Below are 25,938 nucleotides of genomic sequence, written 5' to 3'. Positions count from 1 at the left end.
AAGTCAACGATGCGGTGAGGCTCTATTACGTAGTCCTTGGTACTTGCATCTCCGTGAGGTACGCGCTGATTATCTCTTATTTTTGACGAGCGCTCAAAAAACTTTCGAATTCACGGCTGGCAAACTTTATCCGTTACGATTGGAAAAGTTTCGTGAGGTAAACAGCTTATTCTTAGCACAATCCATAGCTATATAATATCTTTGTTACCTTAGTTCAACACGTTTTCAAGACTTTTTACAACGTCTTTCTTAATTTACTTTAGAAATGTAACTTACTTTGCGTTCTAAAAAGACATCGTTTATCATTTTAATTGCAGATTATCACAACATCGTTTTCATTCTTCACTTTGCTGCGGAACATGGATAAGGGTGAATGAGAGCTTTATCTTAATAAGGCTATCGGCAGATTTATAAGTTCTACTATATTTTATCTAATATTTAGCTATATAAATATCTATTAAGCACCGTAGTCAGCATTTCGTATTTAGAAGAACTCAATAAAGCACCGTTGGTATCTTTTAACTATATTTGAAGACTTAGTACATTGGAATCGCACAAAAGCTAACTCGCGAGAAAGTTCAACCTTCGGCTAAGCTGACCGATTTTGAGCATCCACTTTTGGTTACCTTTTTTGAGCTCATCTTTTTTTTTTCAAACCCAACCGTTTGTTTGGCAAGAAGAACAATTGCTATGTATTCCCCGAATTTCTGTGTAAACAATAAAAAATTTAACTTCGGCTGCACCGAAGCTACTATACCCATTCACAGGTGCATTTCTTTTAGTAACTATGTGCTCAGTTTATACGGAATATATCTTGTCAAATGCTAGAGTTTTCCATACAAGCCCTTGATTCCGATCGTTCAGTTTGTTTGGCTGCTATATGCTATAGTAAGCGGATCTGAGCAATTTCTTCCGATATTACATTATTTCTATATACAATAACTCATACCAAATTTCGTGAAGATATATCGTCAAATGAGGAAGTTTCTCATGCAAGCATTTTAATTCCGATCATTCAGTTTGTATGGCAGCTATATGCTATAGTAATCAAATCAGAATAATTTCTTCGGAGATTACATTGTTGCCTTAACAAATATCCTGTGCCATCTTTTGTGAAGATACCGCGTCAAATGTGAAAGCTTTCCATACAATAACTTGATTCCGATCGTTCAGTTTGTATGGCAGCTATATGTTATAGTGGTCCGATATCGGCAGTGCGGACAAATGAGCAGCTTCTTGAAGAGAAAATGACTTTTGCAAAATTTCAAAACGATGTCTTAAAAACTGAGGGACCAGACGGAGATGGCTAAATCGACTCAGGTCGATATACTGATCATTTATATATATTATATACTTTATAGAGTATCCGATGCTTCCTTCTGGGTGTTGCAAACTTCGTGACAAACTACTTATTACACCCTGTTCAGGGTATAAAAATTATTTTCGGTGTCGCAAGGTACATACGTAGTTCCTCATGAACTTTTGAACTTGTGAGTTGTTTATAGTTAGTGTGTTAAAAAATTTGCATCAAACATCTGGGATTTTAAAAAAATCGATGAATGTATTCAGGGAAATCGATTGGCGTTGGATTATAATGTATCTAGGGGGGCCATCTCAAAAATTTTTGATTTTTAAGGCAGTAGGAAACACACATAGAGTGGCAACCAAGAAAGCCTTATATAAATCGGGATATCCCATTATTGAGCCAAGGTTGTATAAATTATTTTTAAACCAAAGGCAGCGTAATTGTGCAATGAGTTTTCCAATTTTAAAGACAAGAGCCAAGTTTGAATTGATGGATGGCCAGCAAATTTCAAGAAGCGATACGATATTCACCACTTAAAAATTTGTGTTCAAATCCTCTCAAGCGACAAGTCAGAAATAACACCTTTCATTCATAATTTGCGAGCGAAAATTAATGAAAAGGAAATGTCGGACATGCAGCTATATGAATCTGGTTTATTTCATCACTTTCTGTCCGATAAAGCATTTGTACCGTCAAGCGAATAGACGGTACCTAGCCGAAAAACAGCTAAGGATAGAATAACACTTATGTTGTGTGTGAACGGAGATGGTTCGCATAAGTTGAAACCATTGATAATTGGTAAATCCGAAAACCACCAACAACCTATTGGAATATGCTAACTCTCAAAAGTCTTGGGTGAATTCAGAGCTAATCTTCCGCTGGTTCCATCATGCGTTTATTAAGCAGGTTCATTTATTTTTTTTTTTTTATCATTTTAAATTTTTAAGTGTGCCAAAATATTTTTCAGGTTAGCAAATTTTCTGCTGAAAATAATTTACCACCAATGGTAGTATTGCGGATTGACAACGGTACTGCACGTAAGCCAATTGACAAATTACAGTCAGATGATGGAGAGATTGCGGCAATGACAGCTATATTGCCCATGGATAAAAATCTCATTAGACTGCTGAAGTTAGGATACCAGAATAAACTGTTATGGAATGTTGTAGCACAAGAAAACGTTCCGGAGAATAATTTGAAAGGACATTCAATTCGTGATGCAATCCTGCTGCTTAAATCAGCATGGGATGAATTGCCAAGAGCAATGCTTATAAAAGCTTGGAGAAATATAAAACAATAGGACGGTGATCAATACGACAGCGAATACGAAATTCCACTGCTTACATTGATTAGATCAAATAGTTCTCACGAGGATGCACCACCAGAGGTACAATCGTTGTTGTCCAAGTTGGGAGGTGTTGACATTCGCAATGAAGACATAGATTTCGAAGTGTCTAACAATAAAGTTGAAGAACCAGTTATCAAGACAGATATGCAACAACAGAAAGTGAGTTTTTCGGTAGCAGTTGATTGCATCAAAACATTGATAAAGTGGTATGAAAACAATAATGATACAAACCAGATATCACATCTTATTAATATGCGAAAGATAAAAAGATATGATGTGAAAATAAACAAACAAATCTCGACCAATTCTTTTAACCGGCCCTGACAAATTAATATGTACATATGTATGTATGTATGTAAAAAAGTACAAACTAAATCTAAGTTTCTGTTTTGTTACTAATAAAAGTGAGTCATACAAATAAATTAAGCGTATCATTTCATCAAAATTATGTTTATTTCCATGTTTTCTTCAAATTCGAAATCCCTTTGGAAAGTTGATTATTGGGAAAAGTACCCTTGGGACATTTTCGTTAACTTTTTCGCGATTCTAATTTATTAGTAAAAAATATTTATTTGGAAAGGAACTCCAGCTGATTTTCGGCAGCTCCTCTCAAAGAACACATTTTGCATTGACCACTATACCTCTTACGTAAATCCTCTGAAATAAAAATCCCAATAAATTTCATTAAAGTAATGTTAAATCTAGTAATTAATTCAACAAATAAGCAACTTAAAATTGTTTGACAAAATGCCCTTAACTATTTATCCGTTAGAAAAAATCTTCGATTTATTACTAAAAAAATTCATTAAATATTTAAAAAGCTCGTTTTAAGATTTGAGACTAATCGGTTTAGCCGTTTTCAAGTAATGTTGGTTACCGGCTTTGAAAACACCATTTTCAGAAAGTGCACTTTCAAGCGCTCTGAAACGTCTTGAGTGTAAATTAGAAAATTTTCACCGGAGCAATGTGAAATGTATGTATGTATTCTTAAATATGTGTACATTAAAAATTTAAAAAAAGAATGGACATTTTGAAAATTTTAACTGTATATAACCCCTTAAAGCTTACAGCTTCTATTCAAACTGACCGATCAAAATCAAGACAATCAAATCCCGTGAACCAGTTCTTAGAATCCAAAACGGCTGGATTGTCGTGAAGGGTATTTTTATGAACTCTTTGATGTAAGCAAATTTGACTCAGCTTTCTGGATATATTAAAAATATGTCACTCCTCCACATCAGCATTGTCACCTACGATTTTTGGATTATTGTTGGTCGAAATGCTTAGTTAATTTTACATAACGACGAGATATTTGAAGCAAAATTTTAAGTAAAAAGTATTCCTTGAAACAAATGCTGAAGTTGAAGGTGGTAAAAAATGATATGCCATTGTATGTTACAATGATCAATATAGGAGCACCCAGTTTGGCAACTGAAAGGAACTGGACTGTAGACTATGCTGACCCCTGTAGTGCCGAACACTCTCTTGTTTTAATCAAATCTGGACACAGCGCCGTCCAGACCAGCTAAACTTAGGTAAATTAGATTATGGATACATTCGAGTTACGTAATAATTACAGTAGTGCAACACTGTGTTGCATGTTTACTGATACTCTGCTGAAATGCAGACAAAAATTAAGGGTTGCCACTTATTTATATAAATTATTCGCCAAAAATATTGCCAGAAACTCACATCGAACGTAATATTTTGACAAATTTGAAACACTGCTGTCGTGATTGTCTCTCGGTCGCACTTTGGGAGGCTAGATTAGATTTCAATATCCACTTGCGGATACATTCTAGACGTAAATGGAAAAGAGGTTTACTAGGAGAGGTTTATACAACCTGGACCAGGGGCGAGTGTATCTCCAATTCACCGTCTTCAAAGGTGTTTGGTCTTTCTCCACGCGAAGGTCATTAACATCGAGAACACCATCTGTGAAGCGACGAAACTTCCCGGAAATGAAGGTTAATTGACAAAAACTCTGACATATTGACACAATCAAAAGTACGTTTTACCTTACTCTATGAATGTCCAGTTCTAACACAAACCAGACACAGATTACTTGGAACCCATCAGGCATAAAATGTTGCCTACCCACCTCCTGCATTAATTGATGCGTAAAATATAGATTATCGTCGGTGTAGTTTATAAACGTCCATTGATCGGCGTAGAAAACATATCGCCCTCAAACTTTCGTCGAAATCTACCCCGTAGACACTGTCTTAGTAAAGAGGATGTTCGGAAGATATTGAGAACATCCTAGCAATGTCGGAAATGCGATGTTCTGACAAGTTAGCGGCTTCTTCTTCATGACATGTGGTTTTATGTTAATGGACTTGCTGCGGATTTTATGATTTTGGATTTTTGTCGGTAATACTAAGGTGAGAAAACCGCCGGGCAACCGATAAACTAATTGGCATCATCTATTTCTAGGAACTAGAACTGCATATAGTTGGTTCCAAAGAGGCAGAAAACATATGCCGTTTACGTCGATCTATCTGTCATAGAGGGATGCTTCGTGGAGAGGGAAGAGAACTGAATGGCCTCGTTGAAATCGGTTTGTTTGTTACAGTTATTCCCAAAATAAAAGTAAATTCATATACAACGTTTTTTTCTGTCTCTATATTTCAGTGTATTCAATTATTTTATGTTTAAATAAAAATATACTTTTCATAAATGCATTCTAAAACGCATTGAACCCTACATGCTCTTTTTGTTTCCTTAAAACTTCAATACAATTACTATTAGTCCGTTACTTAATTACTGAAGAAGTAAATTATTTTCACCATGTGTTGTTGTTTGATTTTTACAGTTATACAAATTTTATGTAATACTCACGCCTTAAATGTCGGAGGAGAAAAATATTATAATTAATAAATATGTACTAAATTGCAACACTATAATTAAAATACATACAAACATATTACTTTTGGTTAATAAATAGTTATAAACACACTTACTATGCTATGATGCAAAGCATACGAAAATTATTTATTAAAATTGTTGTTGTTTTTACCTTTTTATGCGCAATTGGGCTTTAAAAGACACTAAATGCAATTGAAGCTTTTGAAGGATACACCAGAGACAGAGAGAGAGAGAGAGAGCGCGCAAAATCAGTACTCCCGGGCATAAGTGAGGTGATATCGCGAACAATTTGTGCCAAAATAACTTAAAGGTGCACAGCTTTAAGCTTCTTCGTTCAGTTTAGAACAGATTTGGTTGCGTACTTTGCTTAAATAGTCAAGTGTGGTCTATTTTCAAAATTTCAAAAAAAAAGTTCAACTATTTTTGAAATGTTACGGTGGTCTAAATGGGCTTAAAAGTGAACTATGCAGAAGTTATAGTTATGATAATTAACTTTCTGGTTAAAAATTTTGCCTTTCTTACATGAAACATGTATACAAATGCACATAACCTCACTTATTGTGCTAACTGCTTACAAAAAGCCATGTAATATCGGTTGTTCTTACTAATTATTATAATTTAACAGCATTAAATGTATATATTAAAATAATTAAATCTAATTGAAAGCGTAATGGCATTCGTATATCGTACAAATACGTTCGTATGTACATACACTTGCTTAGACACAAACCGTTAGGCCGCAAGTCTGTAACATAATTGCGTAAAAAATAAAAAAAAAACACTCCGGCAGCATGTACATATGTAGTGTATGTATGTAGTACAATAACTTATTCATAATATTTATGTATATAATACACTCACATTTCTTTTTGTGTTTGTATGTATTTCAGCGTTTGTTTGTGGACTTACAGCTGTTAAAAATTAGGAATTAAGGTACATTGGGATTTTAGAATGCAAGCGAGAATATATACGTAGTTACATATAGTATAACAAAAATTGTGCTTTAGCTTCCCGTTTGTTCTCAGTATTTTCTTGTTTATTGCCGATGCTCTTCATATATTACATATGTACGTAGATATGTATATATCTCTATGGGATTTGTTTGCTGTTTTGTTATGGATTAAATTTATTATGTCGACAAAGATGGCAATTAGAGTGCTCATAATATAATATAACTTTCGAATTTTTCTATTTTCAAATTTTTGAATTTCGAATCTGTTGTTTTTCTATTTTTTCTAGCCAACAAATAATCATAACAATCATTAAATTGCTGAAAAACATACTACATTTTACCACTTAAAGTGCAATTGAGCGAGAAGGAGAATTTTCGAAATCCATAAGGAGATAGTTTTCTTTTATTATTTAATTTATTTTATTTTCGAAATTCATAAGGAGCAGTAAAGCATCAGAAAACAAGACAGTTTTCTTTTCTTATTTATTTTATTTTATTTTCGGAATTGATAAAGAGCGGTATAGCTTCAGAAAACAATATAGTTTTCTTTTCATGCGCATTATCGAAGAAATTTTTAAAATACAAGCTAATTCAAATTACAAAACTTTTTATAAGCGAAAGTCAAATTTTCGAACATTAAGTCTCACACATTTTTTGTTAGTTATGAAAACAAATCTTTCAAATTTTACATTCGAAAAATATTGAAACTATCAACTTATTTATTAAATTATTTTCCAATATGTGCGTGAAAATTGAAATTTTAATAAAATCTGTTTTTCGAATCTAACTCCGAAAATGTGTAATAACCCTTTATAGAAGAAAGAAGCTTAATTTACAAATATTCAAACAGAACATATTCAAAAAATAATTGTGAGCATAATTGACAAATTTGATAATTTTCGAAAATTTCAGTTGTTTATAATTTTTTTCCAAATTGGTAAACCGAAAATTTAATTAATAATAGTTTCGAACTTACGTTCGAAAAAATGGTAATTTTCGAAACTTTCAGAAGCTAATTATGATTTTTATAAAAACTATTCGCCAAATGTAGCTAATTCCAGGTTCATATGAACGAAATTTTAATAAATACTATTTTCGAACTTAATTTTGAAAATTTCGAATTTTACTTTTAAGCTATATCCGTATGAAATGACGTTAATATGATCTTTGACAACAAAAATCACTCTAATTGCCAACTCAAATCACGTCTTTCTTACGAAAATTTTTTGCGCATATTACATCTGGATTAAAAAAAATACTGTATGGTATTTGTTCGTTTCGTGATGTTCGAAATTTGCTGGTATTGATATATTTACAAAAAATATTATACTTTGCAAACTATGTGTGTGTTTGTCAAAAACTATTGTTATGTTTGCGCAATGTAGATATTATTTATTTGTGTTTGTTTTTCGCTTTTACTATCGACTTGCTAATATTCCTTTTGTCTAGTTTATTAACTTCCAAATGTTAATGCTTAGAAAATATTGTTTTTTTTTTTTTTTTTTTTTTTTTTTTTTTTTTTTTTTTTTTTTTTTTTTTTTTTTTTTTTTTGTGTTTACATTTCAGTTACTAACTGAACATTACTCACTGTTCGTATAGTAGAAAATGCTATAACAATATATGCCTTTTTGTTTCTAGTAATTGCTAGTTTACTTTTAATTATTTTCAAAAAAGTATATTAATAATTTGTTTATTTTATTTTACAAGTTCAGCGCTTTTCTTCTATTTCAAATAAGTTATTTCACATTTTTTGCTTTTTTTTTCTATTTTTTTTTATATAAATTTTGCATATTCTCAATATTCTCATAACTTTCAATCATTTTCAATCATTCATTCAATATATTTAATATATATATGGACATACATATATACTATATGAGTATTTATATGCATGTATATAATTAAGTGTACGTGTGTAATATCTGCTGCACAGCCTATTGCTCCAAGGCTTAGCAAGAACAGTCAGGCAACAACAACAACAATTTACCAACAAATTACGACGTTTAGCAGCGCAATTTCGATAAGTCACTCGTTCTCGATTTTCACAATTACCAACTACAATAATTCTTACATACATACGCATGTCTAATCAAGGAGCAAAATTAAAATGTGATGCTATGATTGAAATTAGTACGAAAAGAGAGAACACCTACCAACATTAACAATTAATGCATTTATGTGAACGATCGTTGACAATTTGTATGTTACAACAACAATAAAGTGCGCGCCCACACACTTTCGTGTGAGCCTGGCGCTTTATACACAGCACGTTTCTAGCAGAACGCATTGCAATTTACATGCATAGCGCTGTCTGTCGTTCTATCAGTCTGTCCGTCTATTAAATGTCGCTTACTTGTCTTATTCATAATAAAATTGTTTGTAAATATATTTACTACGTTGTATGCAAATGTAACACAGCCGCTACATTGAACATCTGTTGTGGCTTTCGACATTGTTCTTACTGCTGTTGCTGTTGTTGTTTTTAGCGTTCGCATTGACATTATTGTTATTGTCGCTGCTGTTGCTTTAATCGTTGCTAAAATTTTTTTACATTTTGCATTGGCATTAACACTTGGCTAGCTCGCAACCGGTATAATTGTGCTGCTATCGTGATTATAATGCTCCGTATTGACAATGACCTGTACGACATAGCCGTTCTGTATGTTGCACTCGTCTATGGGCACTTTATCGCCAAGTAGTTTGCCACTGTAGAACCAACGCTGACAGCAGGCGTCGATGCCTTCCACAGCCTAAAGCGCGAGAAAAGTGAATATTTGGTCAAACGCACATATACATATGTATAGATAGAGAAACAGTGGCCACCCGCTTACCTGCAATTTCTTTTTGCACTGTCCCACAGTGTCTTTTGAATATACTGGTAATTTGACATCCAACATTGTGGACGATATTCGCAGTTTTAGGAATACTTCAGTGCCACCGTCGACGGGCTCTGAGAATTCCGCTGGTGAATCACGTCCATTCTCTTCTTTAACGATATTTATAGGATAGGATAGACAGTATATTGGCACTTTGTATTGTGTGCCAAGTTCATCGTAGCATTCTGTGAGGTAACTGTGAAGGAAGATAACCAAAGGCAGAGATAAATTAAACGTTGAAAAATATATAAATACAAAAATTAAATTTATAAAATTTATAAAATGTTTAAATAAATGATCAGCATGACGAGCGGAATCGATTTAGCCATTTGCGTCTGAATATGCCGGTGTGAAGTGATCGTTTCGATTGAAATGGGTTGGTAGCAAACATTTGTTGTGAATGAGCCATAAGTTTCATCTGTCAAACATATTCAATAACCTTTTTTCATGGTGTAGGAAATGTCAAATTTTGTACCGAGAAGTGATGACTTACCGAAAGCACTAATTTTTTATTTTCAGTTGAAGAGAGGTGCTGCAGAGTTGCATCGAATGCTTGTCGAGGCACATGGTGATCATGCTCTATCAGAAGCAATATGCAAAATATGGTTTCAACGGTTCAGAGAAAATGATTATGTTGTGAGAAATGAAGAATGTGGAAGACTACGAACTGCAAGCAATATCCAAAAGAATGAACCTGCATACAAAGCAATATCGGTTCAGGAGACAAGGTGCTTGGCTGGGACCTGTTACTCCACCCACCTTCCGATTACCATTTGTTTTCATCAATGGGACACGCATTAACTGAGCAGTACTTCGATTCTTACGCAGGAGTCGAAAATGTCTGATTGGCTTGCTTCAAAAGACGGACATTTGCATTGGCATGGTATCCACAACAAATTGCCAAAAGGATGCCAAAATGTGTTAAAACCAATGGTCGCAAAATGAATATTTTCACACAAAAAAAAACGCATCTGGTAATGAGAAGCAGTCCCTCAGTTTTCGAGATATCCGTGGTAATTTCCCATACTTCTTTTCCTTAATTTAGCATATAATAGTCAAGTAACTTTTGTACAAACAATTTCTACATAAAATTTGCTAATTGACTAAATTAGTGGTGAAGCATATTTCGAATGTTTATCACAATTGAAATATGCTTTACGCCTTAAGTTCAGAATTTTTCTGCCAACATATCATGTGAAGATCTTAAATAATCAAGCTCAAGTTAATTGATTAACCTATAAAAATAAAAGGAAGATTAATCAAATATCTTGGAAAGCACTTTTCATTCGATTTATTTCTATTTTATTTTCTATTTTTTAAGCAGCTGTCAAACACTAATTGCGTCAAAGGTTTTTGCAACTTAATGAATTATTCACCTCTCCAGCAAATAAATAGCTGAACAAGTCTAAACCCAGAACATAGACAATTTCATTTTCAATAAACCGCATTATTCAAATCCGATTCATTCCTCTGTAAGTCACTAATGACAAATAAAAGTCTCAGTAGATTTCCACAAAACTTCACAGCTTTGTTTTTCCAAGACTTTATGATGCAAGTTATTTCCGTTTTATAACACAAATTATCGCTAAAAACAAATTGCCGATTAAAACGCGCAGTCAAAACTAACTTTCACTGATACGAATCAGTAGTAATAATTTATAACAGTATTACTACAATGAAATATAGTGTGAGAACAACTGTCCGATAGTTGACATACAGTACACACAGATATACATACATGCATATACGTAAATGTCAGGGTTTTTAGAAGCGATGATTTACAATTCTAATTCAACGATTAATATCGGGGAATACAAAGTAGTATTATAGAGTAATAGGTTGTTAGGTGTTATATACACACATGCGTACATAAATTTCAAGTGTTTGCAAAAGTTTAATAAGTAAAAAATTGCACCACATATAAAATATGAATAACAAAAATCAATTATTTCTTCATAACCTGTAAAGATCGAATATTCTGCTATGTATGACATTAGATCCCTCTCTGCTACAAAGTTGCTAACACCCAGAAGCAAAAGTAAAGAATTTATCTTATTAAGGTTGATTTAAACTTAATCCAATTTTCGAAATTTACGAAAATTAAAAAAAAAAAATCATTTCTTGGTTTAAAGTGGTTGTCTTATCGACATAAAAGAATGTTATCGAGTTGGAGTTCTGGGTGACATAAAATTCCGGGGCCGTTGAGGTTATGTTGACGTAGTTGTTATGAATCTTACTGTTTAACGTCCTTCTATGTATAGTTATTAACTTTTTGGTTACTTCTGAGCTCCAATATTTAGAATAAATTAGTGCCTAGTTATATATACCAGCTTATTTATATTTCTCCACAATATTTATTCTTCCCAAAGTGAAGATATTGCTTTAAAACAAGCCCAATCAGACAAATGTGAGGTATAAATTGGGTATAACCTCAATATATACCAGAGATTCTGAATGAAACAAAACTCTCTATAAAAAAAGTGAGACAAAATATGCAAATGAAGATTTCTTATAATTTATTTAAGCATTTCAGCAAAGAATTTCATTTGCAATAAACGCATTTGCACGCTTATCTCATGCAATTCCCAATCTTATCTCGCCGTGGCCAAAATTAAACTCGAGTTGAGCCTAGAGTGCAATCGCTACTAAAATGCGCTGACGTAAAGCAAACAGTTTTGCAGCAAAAGCAGGTGCGGATAACGTATGTGTATTCAAATAAGTACAAGGTCCAAGAAATTCTTCAGGCAACTTGTAACTGTCGAATAAATCATTTTAAGGGCTCATCTTTTACACAAAATATAGGGTGGAAACCATATACAGAATATGAAAAGGTTATATAATTTTAATCCTTCATAAATGAATCATATGACCTTGAGCAAAACTAAATTATAGTAACAAAAAATCTTAAAACTAACTTGTTCTTACAAAATTATATGCCCGCTTATTTATTTATTTATATAGAATTTTATTTGCCGGAAAGAGCCTACTCACGCTGTACACTCACAGCCAGTGACCCTGTCAATGTGTATTCACATACATCCACACAACGTGTGTCAGAAGTTAGGGCATGCGGCGGGTAAACTCCTCACACTAGCTGTCGATAATGAAATGGAATTAAAACTTTTATTTGCATACGCCGCAGTTCACACTTTTGAAAATAGCACCACAACTGGTCAGTTGGTTGGTTTTATTGGGCGGCACTTACTGCCCCTAAGTTTGTCCATTCGTCATTCGAGGGAATCAATAAAAATGTCATGCAATTTTAATATGATAGTGGGAAATTAACACAAAAATGTCAGGAGGATATAATGTACTTTGCTTTATATGAAGTGAAAAGCATTTACAGGAACGTGGGAGGGAAGTAAAGTAAAAAGCAATAGAACAAGAAAATTACATTTTATTTTTTATATCCAATAGCACTCATTCAGACTTCATTACCAATTCTTTAATTAAATATGCTAAAAGGTGTAGAGAATTGCAGAATTTATATCCCAAAATTTAAAACTTGCATAACAAATGTGCAAAACAGCGCCAACTTGAGCTATATTCGCTTAAACGTATTGTGATTATATGCAAAATATAGAGATACTTCTGATTTTTGTATTAGAAATATTTTAGTCAAAATGTAAACGTGAAATTTCAGCTTTATAGACATATATGCATACATAAATATGTATTTATTTGCTTTTGAACGTGAAAACAGTACACGCTGCATTTTTTAAGTCTAGTCGTCAGTTCGATTTAAATTTTATCTTATCACTATTAATTTCCTTATTGAATACTTTTCGTTGTTATAAAATAAATCCAAAAGCAATTAAGCATGAGCATAACTTCCCTTTAGCGATAGTTGTATTCTTTAGGAGTAGAGAACTATTTAGAAATATTGCATAGAAAATTCAAAAACAAAGACAAAAACTTAAATCTAGTGGACTATTAAACAATTATTTAATTAATTGAGGTGGCTAAATCGACTCGGCTCGCTACGCTAATCATTTATATATTATATATTATTCTGATAGGGTGATATAAGGGGTATGTGACGTTTCTTGTTAGGTGTTATAAAATTCTCAACAAACTAAATGTTGTTATGAATGTAGCAAATGGCATTCAAAGAGAAGATGGAAAATATATACATACTTATGATCATATATGTATACCATAACTATAAAAGCGAATATTAAAATATTATATACATACATATATGATATTAGCGGTCAAAATGACAAGTCTACGTGTATACATATACATATGTACAAGTGCCTATTTGCATGTGCGCTCACTAATCGAATATCTGATCAACGGCCGTTTGTATAAGTTTTTATCATCTGATTAACTTGGTTATTGAATGTAAATGATAATGATTTATGTACCGCACAAGTGTACCTTTGTGTGCTTTTAGAGTTAAGGGTGAGCAGAATTGGAGCGTTTAAAACGTTATACGTCACATTGATAAATAAAATTGAAGAATTTACGTTCCGTAACACAAATAATATGTAAAAATGTTTTTATTTGATTTCGGACGGCTGCCAATCAAAAGGCACAAACTTTAAATGAACTGATTTGACTAAGCAAACAATTGAGACGTAAAACACACAGTTTAATCCGGTTTTTCTAATTTCACTAATGCTTCAATATATCCAGTATATATTACTTAATGATGAGCGTTTGCTTGTTGTTGGTCACGAATAAGAATTTAATGGAACATAGAAGCCACTAACAAATTCAGGCGAGATTGGCATTTGATTAGTGTTGCATGACCTATCCACTAACCATGATTCCTATGAGTATGTGTTAGTCAACAGCACTAATGTAACAGTTGTATGTATAAATTGATTTTCGATGTTTACATTTGTTTATATATTTAGACGATGTACATATCTGTGCATATGTACATCCAAATAAACGTCTCCGACAAGAATTGGTTTAATACCAATCAAATTTCTTGCAATCAGAGTACAAAAACAAAAAAGAAAGCGATTAGCATTTACGTTCAAAGTTTTTGCCTAATGTTTGAAGCACAATGCAATGTATAACCACCGCTAGCTATACACTAACACTTGTATGTACATAGGTAAATTAGTACGTAAATTTATCCATGATTAAACGCCGATAAAGAATAAATACATCAATTAACTTACGACCTACAATCAAGGAGTAATAGGAAGTCATGACTTATTAATATAGAAAACGATTGAAGTAAAATAAATTTCGAGGTTAAATATGTTTGTGTTTTTCTCTGGAATTATGCGTAGGCGCGACAAACCCATATTAAATATGTACATACTCAGACACCGCATGACGTGTTTTTATTTTGGTCACATTGCAATATTTGTTATGGCTTTAAGTACTGATACATAAATGAATAATAGGCTACATAATAAAAAAATACTTATAAGTCGCACAAAATCACTTTCTATAACCACCCATGCGTAATTATTAGTAAATGACTGAATAATTTCATTACTTTGACAAAATAATGGTGCACAAGGTTAATGCAAACTTACCCATTGGGCACCGATATATTCGCTCCGTCAAGTATTGCCTGCGCCATTTCGAAATTTAACTCCTCCGCTGCGTTTGTGGCTGCCCGCAGCGCATCCCAAATTTCTTTGCGACCGTCGAACGCCGGCGCAGTATCCCAGAATTCATCACGTTTGGAACGTAGTTGACCCTCCGTCAATGGCACATCGGAACGCCAGCGTATTGTCTCATTGCACAGTGGGCGATTTTTACGCGATGGACCCATTTGGGCGCCACCTAATTACGAAAAAGAATAGAGATTGCGGTACAATATATGTGTATCTGAGTTTATCTTGCACTGCTTGCGCTGGTGGATAATAATGCACCCATAAACGAGTTCACTCACCCGCGCCTGTCGGTGGCCTCGATAAACTCGCTGAAGACACACTGACTGTCTCATTGTCGGTACTGTGTATACCAATGCAACCACCCATATTTTCGCATATAATTTACGTGTTGCGCGTCCACCAAAACAGCGTACCAGCGCCGGAAAACACGTTCGAACGTATGACCGTGTACGACCGAATATATTGAAAGGAATAACGAAAAAATAAATATATGTTCAATTTGGAAATGCAAATTTTATTGGAGTGCGCGTGTTGTGTTTTACTGTCTTTCTAATCGTGATATTTTTATTTTTTTCGAATTTACTGTGTGATTTGCTTATTCACTGTTGCACTACTTCGTTTGACGGCATTTTAGCATATGTATGTTTTATTTTAGATTTTCACGTTGCCTTTTCCACGACTATTGCAGCAACCGTGCAACCAAGTACCTGTCGCACTTTTGATATGTTTTAAATGTAGAGCACTCACTGTAAAGCATTTAATTGCATGGAAATTTTATTGAACAAATCTTTTTGAAGTTTCCACTGATATTTTATTTGCAGTTCTGCAAATTCTTTACCAAACATTTCCGCAGTTTTTTCACGATCTTCGCTGAGAATTTTTTCATTTTCAACTATTTCAATTCCATTTCTTGGTTTGACATTTCTATGCAGCGTGGCCACATGTCTGCGTATTGTGCATTAATTAACGCAAAACATCGCATAACATCGCAAAATGTTGAACGCGTCGAAATACTGTATATTTTAATAAATAACTAAATAAGTATGTATGAAAAACAACCCTAAATATAGTGTGTGGAAAGAATTTTGAAAAAAATATAATATTTGTTATTACAAATTTCTCCTAATGTGATTAAAATTATAACAAACGGTTTTTATTTTAAATTGTTCTAATAATAACTATATGTTATTTTTCTGCGTGATAACAACACTTGAAAAGCTTTAACTCACTTCGGCTCTCCTTTAATTAACTGAGTATTTAACTAACTTTATAATATTATAAAGGTTTTTAAATAAACGAAAACACCAATGAAATACATATATTATATATTATATAACTGAGTTAAAGAATATTTGTATTGTTATTTATAGCAGTGGCAACTCCTCCAAACATGTGTCAAAAATAACATCGCATGCGAAACCAAAACACACCACAAGGTGAATCAGAGAGCTTTGAGAATTGTAATTTGGCGCTGTTGTTGCACTTCCGGCAGTTGAAAAAATATAATTATTTAATAATTTACCGTTATATATGTAAACTCTATGTAATATGTACGCCAAAATCAGAGGTAGCAAAAAAGTTCTTTTTAAGTACTTAAAGCAAGGTCCAAATACTTAAATAAACAGAGTGATTAACGGTTCTTTTATTCGACAGCTGATCACTGTTGACATTCCTATAAAAAAGAAGTGGAAAATGTGGAAATTTTATCTACGTAGGTAGCGACACCTGGTGAATTGTTAAATTTTATACCTTTTACGTATGTATGATTTTATAAAAATTACATCCGATGAAAGCCTCAGATAAATACGTTGGATTCTGCCAATTGGCATTATAGCAAAGGAAGTGAACTTTAAGAGGCTGCAGGTGTATTGGAATTCTAAAGCGGTTGAAATAAACTAAAAGAAACAGCGTTTGTAATAAGGGCTTACTCAAACAATTCAGGTAGGGAGTATAAACTAAATTTGTATGCATTTTTTTAAAATAACTATTAACATATACATATATGTATGTATATAGCTTAGCTTGACAGAATTAGACAATAGTATAGGGCAATTAGGAAACTTATTCATTTTTTACGGCAGGCTTGTATTATCACACAAAAAAAAATTAACTTTATTAATTTTCAGACCGCAAGCCGCGAACTTTTACATTGAGCAATACCAACCAACAAGAGACCATCTAACGTATGGACGCATGTATATTCATACATACATACATGTATTAGTGCGAAATGAAAAAGCTCAATTAACAAAGCAACAATTAAACAGCTGAGTTGGCCCAAAGAGCAACAGCGTCAGGCCAGCGCGACCATTGGAATTGAGTTTCATTTTTCAAATTAAGAAACTGGAATGGTCACTCATAGAAACTTGTAACCACAAACAATCAAGATAAAAGGGAGCAATATTAATAGATATGTGAAAATAAAAATAAAAGGTAAAAACAAAACCAGACGACCTCGACAAAACCCGCCTAGTCAGTCGCTTACACATGCCGAGTTTTGGAATCTACGAGTAGCCAAAAGCACCAACTAGATACTACCAGTACAGTAGTACACACACGCACACAAATGCACACATGTTTGGTGTTTGGTACCTATGTGGACTAAAGAGTTATAATGCTAATTTCGACAAGAAGTATGACGCATGAAGTGCAGAAAAATAGTGCTTAAAATGAAAGAAAAATCAAAAGTAATCGGTTCGGTTTCAATGTTGCGACTTAAATAAAGTTTAGAATCCGAACTAAGGGCCTACAATTAGCACAATGGGCCTGATTGTGACCTAAGTGCAGCCACATACGGTTCGGATCTTATACGCCTCCGTTTTTCAGCAACCAACCAAGAGCTTACAAAACTAATAGTCAAAGGAAATAAATAAGCCATGGATCATGGTTTCAAATCTTAAAAATTAAAAAACCAAGACTCTCGCATTAGTTTTAGAAGTGGTAGCAAAAAGCATTTCAGAGGTGAAAGTTTGAATTTGTGTATAAAAATTTGCTATCTGTTAATAATATGAAGTTTACTTTAAGGAAATCGGAGCCCGTTCGTTTACTGAAATTCAAAGAGCTCTCTGTTTTCTACACATGTACAGTAATGTGTCCTGCAAACAACATTGCAGAATCTTCCGAGTGGAAAGAAGCTAACCACGCAGGTTTTAGGCATCATAAGAAGATTAATAGTATATATGTCGATATCCTGGCAGTAATTGATGTAAAAATGCTTTAAAAGCACGGAGGAAGTAGCGGCTGCATAATTACTGGTTTCCTAACAAAGGAATTGCGGGCAAAGGAATAGCTGATGAGATTGCCAAAAGTGCCATCCGCCTGATTACCGAACAAGTACAAATACGGAAGTCAATAAAAACGATATACAAAGACATTTTCGAGATGGCTGGCAAAAAGCTCAGGCTGAGATCGCCTTAAGGGCATCTTGTGTCTTTAAAAAAACACGCATGATTTTTACTCACACGTTCGCGAAAGTACTGCATGTTGTTGGCCTCATGACTAGTCAGAACCTCAAGGCATCACATGCGATCGGTAAGTAAGTAATACATACATGCAGAAAAAGCAGGGAAGTAGGTCTGTGAGAGATGCTGGCGCACTTCCTATGCTTTTGTGCATTATCTTGAGCTCGCCTTAGATATCTAGATATCTAGGAGCTTTGTAGTTAAGAGGACTAAACGAAGTATAAAAAATAGGTTACAAATCACTCTTAAAGTTTGCAAAAAGCGTTGATATCCTATACACCGAATAATTTCGCTTAAACTGAACCCCCTTCTGGAATTACTAAAGTCCGCTGGGTCTATGTACGGCATGACAACCGGCCATTATAATCTAAAAAAACCTAACATAATCTGTACTATAAACACTTAAGCTTCGGCGATAATTTTGACTCTATTATTCAAGGAGTTAAAGCATTGTTAGCCAAAAATAGACTGTAGTCTAATTACGCTCGGCACCTTTCAGTAATATACATACTACACTTATATTTGAAGATATATTGAATATTTTTACAAGAATAAATCAAGTTAAACAGCAAGTGGCCGCAAGTAACCGGTTTGCGCCAATATCAAAACGTATGTAACTTTAACTAGACTCGAAAATAAATGAAATAACCAAGAAACGGACCGCAACAAAGAAACGAATTGCGTGGCGAAAGAAAAACAAGACGAAGCAGAAGGCGCAAAGCAGAAATACCGCAAAAGAAAAACAGAAACAACAAAACGCATAACATGTCGACAACACAGGCGTACAACCAAGAAGACTACAGATCGAACAGCAGCAACAACAAGAAGCAGCTAACCAGTCAGCTAGCCACATGAAGAGCCAATCCGCCAGTGCATTAGCTCCGAACCAGCGAGCAACCAAGCGAGCGCAGCTAGCCCACAAGACAAACGAAAGACTTCAATTTAGTTTGGCGAAGACAACGAACTCGAACAGAGTTAGAGCTGTGCGCTAACGGGTGAAACGGTTTGTGAAAAGACCAGACCAGAGAGCGTTGAAAGCGTTGAAAGCGTTTTAGGTACGGAAAGCGTTTTAGGCTAGTAAAACGAATTTTTTAAACGCTGCAAACAAAGCAGAAGTTGAACAAGTCAAAGAAGTTGCTGCTAAACGCGGCTGAAACCAAATTTGAAGCAAATTTTGGCAAAGTGAAAGGGCGGATTGAGTTAAAATATTTACCCGTCTACATGTATAACGGTGTCGAATGCAAAGTGAAGTGAATAACAAAGCGAATTGAATTGAGTTGAAAGTAAATATGGCAAATTGCATTGAATAGCGTTTGTGTGTGCGACGAGTGTTGTGCGCGATTGAGTTTGCAGTGCGAAAAATTGCGATTTTGCGGAGGCGACAAGCGGCAGAGCGCTTGTGGTGTGCCAGTGTTTGTGTACGAAGTGAAGACGTACGTGCGACTTGAAAGCGAGGTAAGCGGAAGAAAAGTGTGTTTCAGCTGCTAGTTGTGGGACTTACTTAAAATATATATTTATACATAAGGTATAAATGTATTTACTATATACCGCACTATGCTTAAATTGGCTTTGTGTTCTCGAAATGTATGTGTGTGCACTTTGAAGTCGTTGGCAAAGCCAAAAAGCAAATTAAAAGCTGCGCTTACAACTTTATTGCTTTGAATATTTGTAAGCGCACACACACATTCACAAGAAACACTATGCTGGCGCTACGTACTGTGTGTATATTGAAATTTGCGCCGCGCATGCGCAGTTGCTCACATGCCGCAAAAATTATAAGCGAAGCAGCAAAAATTATAAAAAAAGATAATACAAAATAAAGCAGCGAAATACTGCGGCGATAAAGCAATTGAAAAGTAATGCAAGCAATCTGCGCCAGAAAAACTATGCGTGAAAAATTATACACCCGAGAGACGCTGCGAAACGAAAGTAAAATTTATGCTTTTGTAGAAAATCTAAGAGTGAAACTAAAAGTCACATACCAAAGCAAAAGCACAAACACAAAGCAACAAAAATATGTTTAGTAAATTTCTACGTGTGCGCGTATGTGTGAGTGTTTATGCGCTGCTGCGAACGTGGTGTACATGAAATGACACAAAAAAAATTTATTTGGCATTATGAAATCGCATTACCAAACAATAGTTTTGGCTGAAGAGAAGCGAAAGAGGTGATAGAAATTTACAAAATAGTGAAAGGAGCAGCAGAAGCGCAGGGAGAAGGCAAAAATATTAAATAGCAATCAAGAGGAGTGAAGCAATTTCTGAATTTATTAAAATTTACAAGCCTTTATCACACAAATCAAATCACATAGTAAAAAGCGGAGATTTATGGAACAAAATAATTATCCGACATACAACAATATTTTATCAACAAATCAGCACAGAAGTGGGCATATATATATACATTTATATGTAAATAGCGGGGATTTATGCGAACTACAAGCTTTTCTAAAGGCAAACAAAGCGTTATGAGAAAGCAATTCAAGCCATGCGCTCGCCTCGGCAAGTTTGGCTTGTAAGCTACGCAAACTTTGAGTTATTTTCAACATTTTATATCTCTTTTTCGCTGTGCTTAGTGAAAGGAAAGTCGAATTGCAAATTTGAAATTTCGAAATTTGTATATTTTTTATTTCTTATCATTTTTTCTTTTTGGATTTTATCTTGGAGCTTTCCACGTTACTCATACCACCCGTGGACCTTTGTGTGAGAAGCAGAAAGAAATCAAATCGCAATGAAGATTTTTCATAGGCAATAAAATGTACATAAATTTGCTTTGTAATTAATAATTTAGATTTTTTATGAAGCACTTGCTCTCCAATATTACCGTTAGTGATTTTTACATCAATATTAGGTTGTCAAAGAAGTCTTGCGGCCTTTCTTGCGGCATTTTTGATTGAATTTTCAATTGTTCATAAAAATTTTTCGACCAATTCAGCGATTTTATCGCAATTTTCGACGACAGACCTCCCGGAGCGTAGCGCAGCTCCGACCACCTCTACACCAGAACGAAAACGTTGAAACCATCGTTGTGCGGTGGAAATGGAAACTGTATCGGGTCCATAAACTGCACAAATTTTATTGGCGGCTTGAGRTGCATTTTTGCCTTTATCGTAGTAGTACTGYAAAATATGCCGTATTTTCTCTTTATTTTGCTSCATGTTTGCGACGCTATAACTCAAGAACGACTTAAAAGAAACGACAATCAATCAAACACGTGTTAGCGCGTGAAATGAGCTTTCCAAAAAGGTATAGCATGACCCGATGCGACGAATAAAACTAGAACTACGCGCTCTCTGCGCCAACTAGCGAAAATACCGCAAGACTTTTTTGACAAAAATATTTTCAAAAGAAATGAATAAATTTCTAAACAAAAATAGCATAAGCGAAGGCGTCTTTATCTTGACTGATGGGCTTGTGTTTGCACAAACATGTAAACATTCACACATGCATACAATCATACAAATATATGCGCATATAAATATGTATGTATATATGTATGAACCACAGCCGTCTAATTGTGAAAGTTATCACCTGCTCTGCGCTACCGTTAGACCACCGCTACTCCAACTTGCAATATTTTCCGCTTTCGTTATCGCCACTTTCAAGCGTGAAGTCAAGCGCGCTTCCCTAGAACTTTTAGTTTCTAGCGCGTAATCGTCAAAAATAAGTGAAAAGATCACACTTTTCTTTAAGCACGCGTCTGTAAATGGATTTACAGTTTCGCTTCGGCTTTCATAGCTTTTCTACCGATTTCTTGCTTTTGTTTTTAATTAATGAAACTCGTTTTCCATTCGCTTACGTCGCCTGTTCGTGCGTTTTCGCATAGACTCCGGTAGACGTAATGATCTAACTAAAAGACATGAAGTGCCAAAAAAAGAGCAAAAACAAATGCAAAGATGTTACTTTAGTGAATCCAGTGGCCGCAAGTTTTAATAGAGAAACTTGTTACCTCCATTTTCGTTATGTCTGCCTTGGCAATACCAGTAATGTAAATTTTATTATCGAAAACTTTAAAGTTAAATCGAATTCAAAATGCGCAAACACGAGTCCAAGCAGGGGTTTTTAATACAAGGATTTGCAAAGAGGTGGGAATTATGTGTTCATTTTAATTTTTAGGTTCGAGTAAGTAGTACTAAGGTCAAGCAGACTTTACTTTAATATAATTCTTTTTGATAAGCTACTCTTCTCACATAGCACACTGCACACTGGTTGTATTTCGAGATTCAAACTCAAACGACCGTTGTAGGGAAACCGTAACTTTGACACAATAGGGACTACTTTGAGTGTTCCGATATAGATTTAGAAGAATAGGACGACTGTAGCAGAAAAAAATCGTATAATCTTAGTAATCATCATTAGGAGAAGTTAATTCTCACCATCAACATCCTCGCTATGTTATCCTGATATTCCTTGTTCTATTAATTACATCCAAATGGAGCATTGATTCTCTTACGGTACTACTTGAAATAGAATTTTTTTTGTGAAAATGTTTAGAAACGGCTCTTTGAGCTCATAATTCCGAACAATCTTAAGATCGATCTCTCTAGGAAGCATTATGGATATTCTAGACAATTTGATTAGTACCCAAAACTATTTGTCACCTTCATTTTATTAGTTACAAGTAAGGAAGGGTTAAGTTCGGTTGCAACCGAACATATACTCTTGCAACTTACAAGAACCAAAGCCAAGGAAATACTTTATGGTGTAAAACGTCAACCTGAGGATTGAAATCCAAGCAATTTTATGTATTCATCTTATATAATATATAAAAAAAATGAATCGCAAAATATGTTGCTAAGCGCATTACTCAACAACGCCTGAACCGATTTGGCCAATTCTTGTTTTTTTTTTCAAGTGTTCGCTGAGGCTCAAAGATGGTTTTTACGGCGAAAAAAGATTCGATAATTGCCGGAAAACCCGTAAAAACAGTCCTTTTCTTTTGCCCCATATAAACGAGTGAATTTTTTTTTGTTAATAACGCTAATGCTCGAGAACGGCTGAGCCAATCTTGATGAAGATTTTCACAGGTTGTTCGCTGTATATTGGATTTCTTACGATGCCACCAAAAGGTCGCGCAAATATCGGTGTTCTTTTTGGCATCATCATCCATTGGCAGCCCAAGGCATATGACCGAGTATGGCCAATCAGCAAGCGATCGCCACGATGTCACAGCACGACTTTTAAAAAACAATTACGTTTGATGTTTAATGGACTTTATCTTGGAGCAACGTATATGACAGATGCTAGATGCACTCTGTTGAGTGGCAAAATAGGAGTTTGTCGCAAGCACACACTCTTCTTTGAATGGTGCATGGTGGTTATACTAGATCAAATTGATGAAATCTTATCTGCGAAAATCCTGATCCAGAGAAAGATGTGGTGGAAACCAATATGGTTTATGGACTTTGCGGACACCACAATCCCTTTTCAGTTTATATGTCTGACAATAAATGCACGAAACACTATCCACGTGACTTACTTTCGGAAACACAAACTGGAAATGATGGATATTCACTCTATCGTCGTAGCTCATCAGATGACAATGGCAGAACATTCAGCATTCAATTTAAAAGAGTGAATATCGAAGTTGACAACACATAGATCGTACTACATTCCCCACTATTGTCTAATTCACATTCAAAACTCATATCAATGTTGAATATTGCAGTTTCGTGAACTCGATAAAATACGTTTGTAAGTACGTCACCAAAGGCAGCAACATGGCGGTTATTGGTCTTGAACGTTACGGTCGATACGTGAACTGCAACAAAGGAGGATATTTACTTCGGCAATTCACGAACGTTTTCCGACTGTTGTGCGTAGTTCATTTGGGGAATGGCCTCAGAGAATACACAGTACAGCCAGTGGAAGAACCGCCAGCAACAAAATTAACATTTACGAGTTTTTACTCAACTTTTGTCAGCGATCCGTTTGCGAGAACATTGCTCTACTCGGAAATACCTTGATACCTTCGGTTGCTATTGATTAATGTACGCGGTTCAACTTCATTTGAGTCATAGTGTGTGTGCAACTTTTTAACTGGAATCAAACGATGGACGATGCGATAGTTATTTCGAATGCAAAAGAAGATCACACACTTTTCGCGATAATTATTTCGACATATCAACCTTGAAATCGGCGTCAATTATGGGATACGAACAAACATGACATTGACGAAGCGGTTGATACTTCCGGTGGTTTGATATCAATTCCAGTTGCCGTTTATCAATTCATGAAATATGAACTCATCACGAATTTTCGGTCATTGGCCAAATTATCGTAACTATGATTCTTTAAGTGCAAGCGCAATCTTAGCTGGAAAATTCAAAGTCAAATTCCGGGAGACTTGCGCTCATACAAATCGACCGATCGTCTCGACAACGAAGACGCCTCTTCTTTGGAGAGGCTTGGTATGCCACCGCATCATTTGCGTCTCAAAGTAAGATCTGTCGTTATTATGTTTCGCAATCTTCATGCGCCGAAACTGTGTAATAGAACCCGACTGATTGCGACGCAGCTATCGCATACAAGGAAGCAGAATGCTTAATTCTACGAATTCCTTTGAGTTCTAACGAGTTGCCATTTCAGTTCAAACGTATTCCGCTTCCAGTGACACAAGGATAGTCGCGTAGTGTGTGGCATAAATTTGGAAATGCTTTGTTTTTCACACGGCCAGATATACGTGGCGTGCTCACGAGTTGGAAGGTCATCTTTTCTGTGCACCAGAACAGAAACCAGAAAATGTTGTTTACAAGCTGCATTACATAGAAAAAAATTAATGATAAATTCAACTTTCTTTTCATTTCAAAACACATAATTTCACGCAGAACAACGGCTGCGGGGCCAGCTAGTATACTATATATAACTCTTATACTGACAGACACTTAAGGTTGGTTAGAAAAACGAAACCCATTATATGCAGTATATGGGGTAGTATCGACATGCTACTGGGGTCCAAATATTCGGTACCTAGGGGCTTGTACGGTTTTGGTTGGATTTAAAAAATTCTTTGATTATAAGGTGGCATATACTAAAGGTATTATTCGTGCAGAATGTAATCCCTACTGGAAACTGAACGAATCAATTAGAATTTAAAATTGTGTTATATGGGAAGTTGTGAGTGGTTTTGTCTGATTTCGCTCATTTTCACAACATGACATGGAAATATGAAAATAATGGCAACTATCAAATTTTGTGGAAATCGATTTGTCGGTTCCCGAGATATGGGATTTCACCAAAAAGTGGGCGATGCCACACCCATCGTCCAATTTTAACAATGGTTCCTATAAAGCCATGGCATACCCTCTCGGTGGTAAAATTTAATGTCCCCTTTCTACTGGGCACAGCTTTAACTTTAATTTGGTGCTTAGTTATATATATAACTCTATATCTATCTCGATTAGTTTTAGGTGATTCGTACAGCCATAAGGAGAACAAAACTATAATACTCTTTAGCAACTGGTTGCAAGAGTAAAAAGAAGAGGTCAAAACTTAAATTGAACTGAACCTTTCTCTGATGTCGAAGCCAAATATTCGAGTA

General features: G+C 34.7%; 2 protein-coding genes and 1 pseudogene across 2 annotated transcripts in view; 2 read left to right on the top strand and 1 right to left on the bottom strand.

Moving 5' to 3' along the window:
• Nucleotides 1-1,753: 1,753 nt before the first annotated feature.
• Nucleotides 1,754-3,772, top strand: LOC108975332 (annotated as a pseudogene).
• Nucleotides 3,773-8,832: 5,060 nt separating this feature from the next.
• On the bottom strand, nt 8,833-15,839 carry LOC108975335 (ubiquitin domain-containing protein 1). Its single transcript, XM_018943724.1, has 4 exons — nt 15,217-15,839; nt 14,855-15,107; nt 9,306-9,546; nt 8,833-9,224 (listed from the first exon to the last, which is right to left on the bottom strand). The coding sequence occupies exons 1-4, from the start codon at nt 15,302-15,304 to the stop codon at nt 9,051-9,053; spliced, it is 756 nt and encodes a 251-aa protein (XP_018799269.1). The 5' UTR covers nt 15,305-15,839; the 3' UTR covers nt 8,833-9,050.
• A 3,500-nt stretch (nt 15,840-19,339) lies between these two features.
• Nucleotides 19,340-25,938, top strand: part of LOC108975368 — a 47,027-nt gene continuing 40,428 nt past the window's right edge. The window contains exon 1 of the mRNA XM_018943806.1: nt 19,340-19,854. The gene's annotated coding sequence lies outside the window, so the exon portion shown is untranslated. The remainder of the gene's footprint in view (nt 19,855-25,938) is intronic.

This window comes from Bactrocera latifrons, unplaced genomic scaffold (assembly GCF_001853355.1).
Source record: "Bactrocera latifrons isolate USDA-ARS-PBARC rearing strain unplaced genomic scaffold, ASM185335v1 scaffold_64, whole genome shotgun sequence".
Lineage (NCBI taxonomy): Eukaryota > Metazoa > Arthropoda > Insecta > Diptera > Tephritidae > Bactrocera > Bactrocera latifrons.
Note: the sequence above shows the minus strand (reverse complement) of the source record. Positions and strands in the feature narration are given on the sequence as shown.

Excerpts from the sequence above, each read along its gene's own strand:
- LOC108975335 (XM_018943724.1), bottom strand. The coding sequence starts at position 15,304 with ATGGGTGGTTGCATTGGTATACACAGTACCGACAATGAGACAGTCAGT. Across the intron at positions 9,547-14,854 it reads AATATATCGGTGCCCAATGG|TTACCTCACAGAATGCTACG; the intron begins GTAAGTTTGCAT and ends CTTCCTTCACAG. Across the intron at positions 9,225-9,305 it reads AGTGCAAAAAGAAATTGCAG|GCTGTGGAAGGCATCGACGC; the intron begins GTAAGCGGGTGG and ends CTCGCGCTTTAG.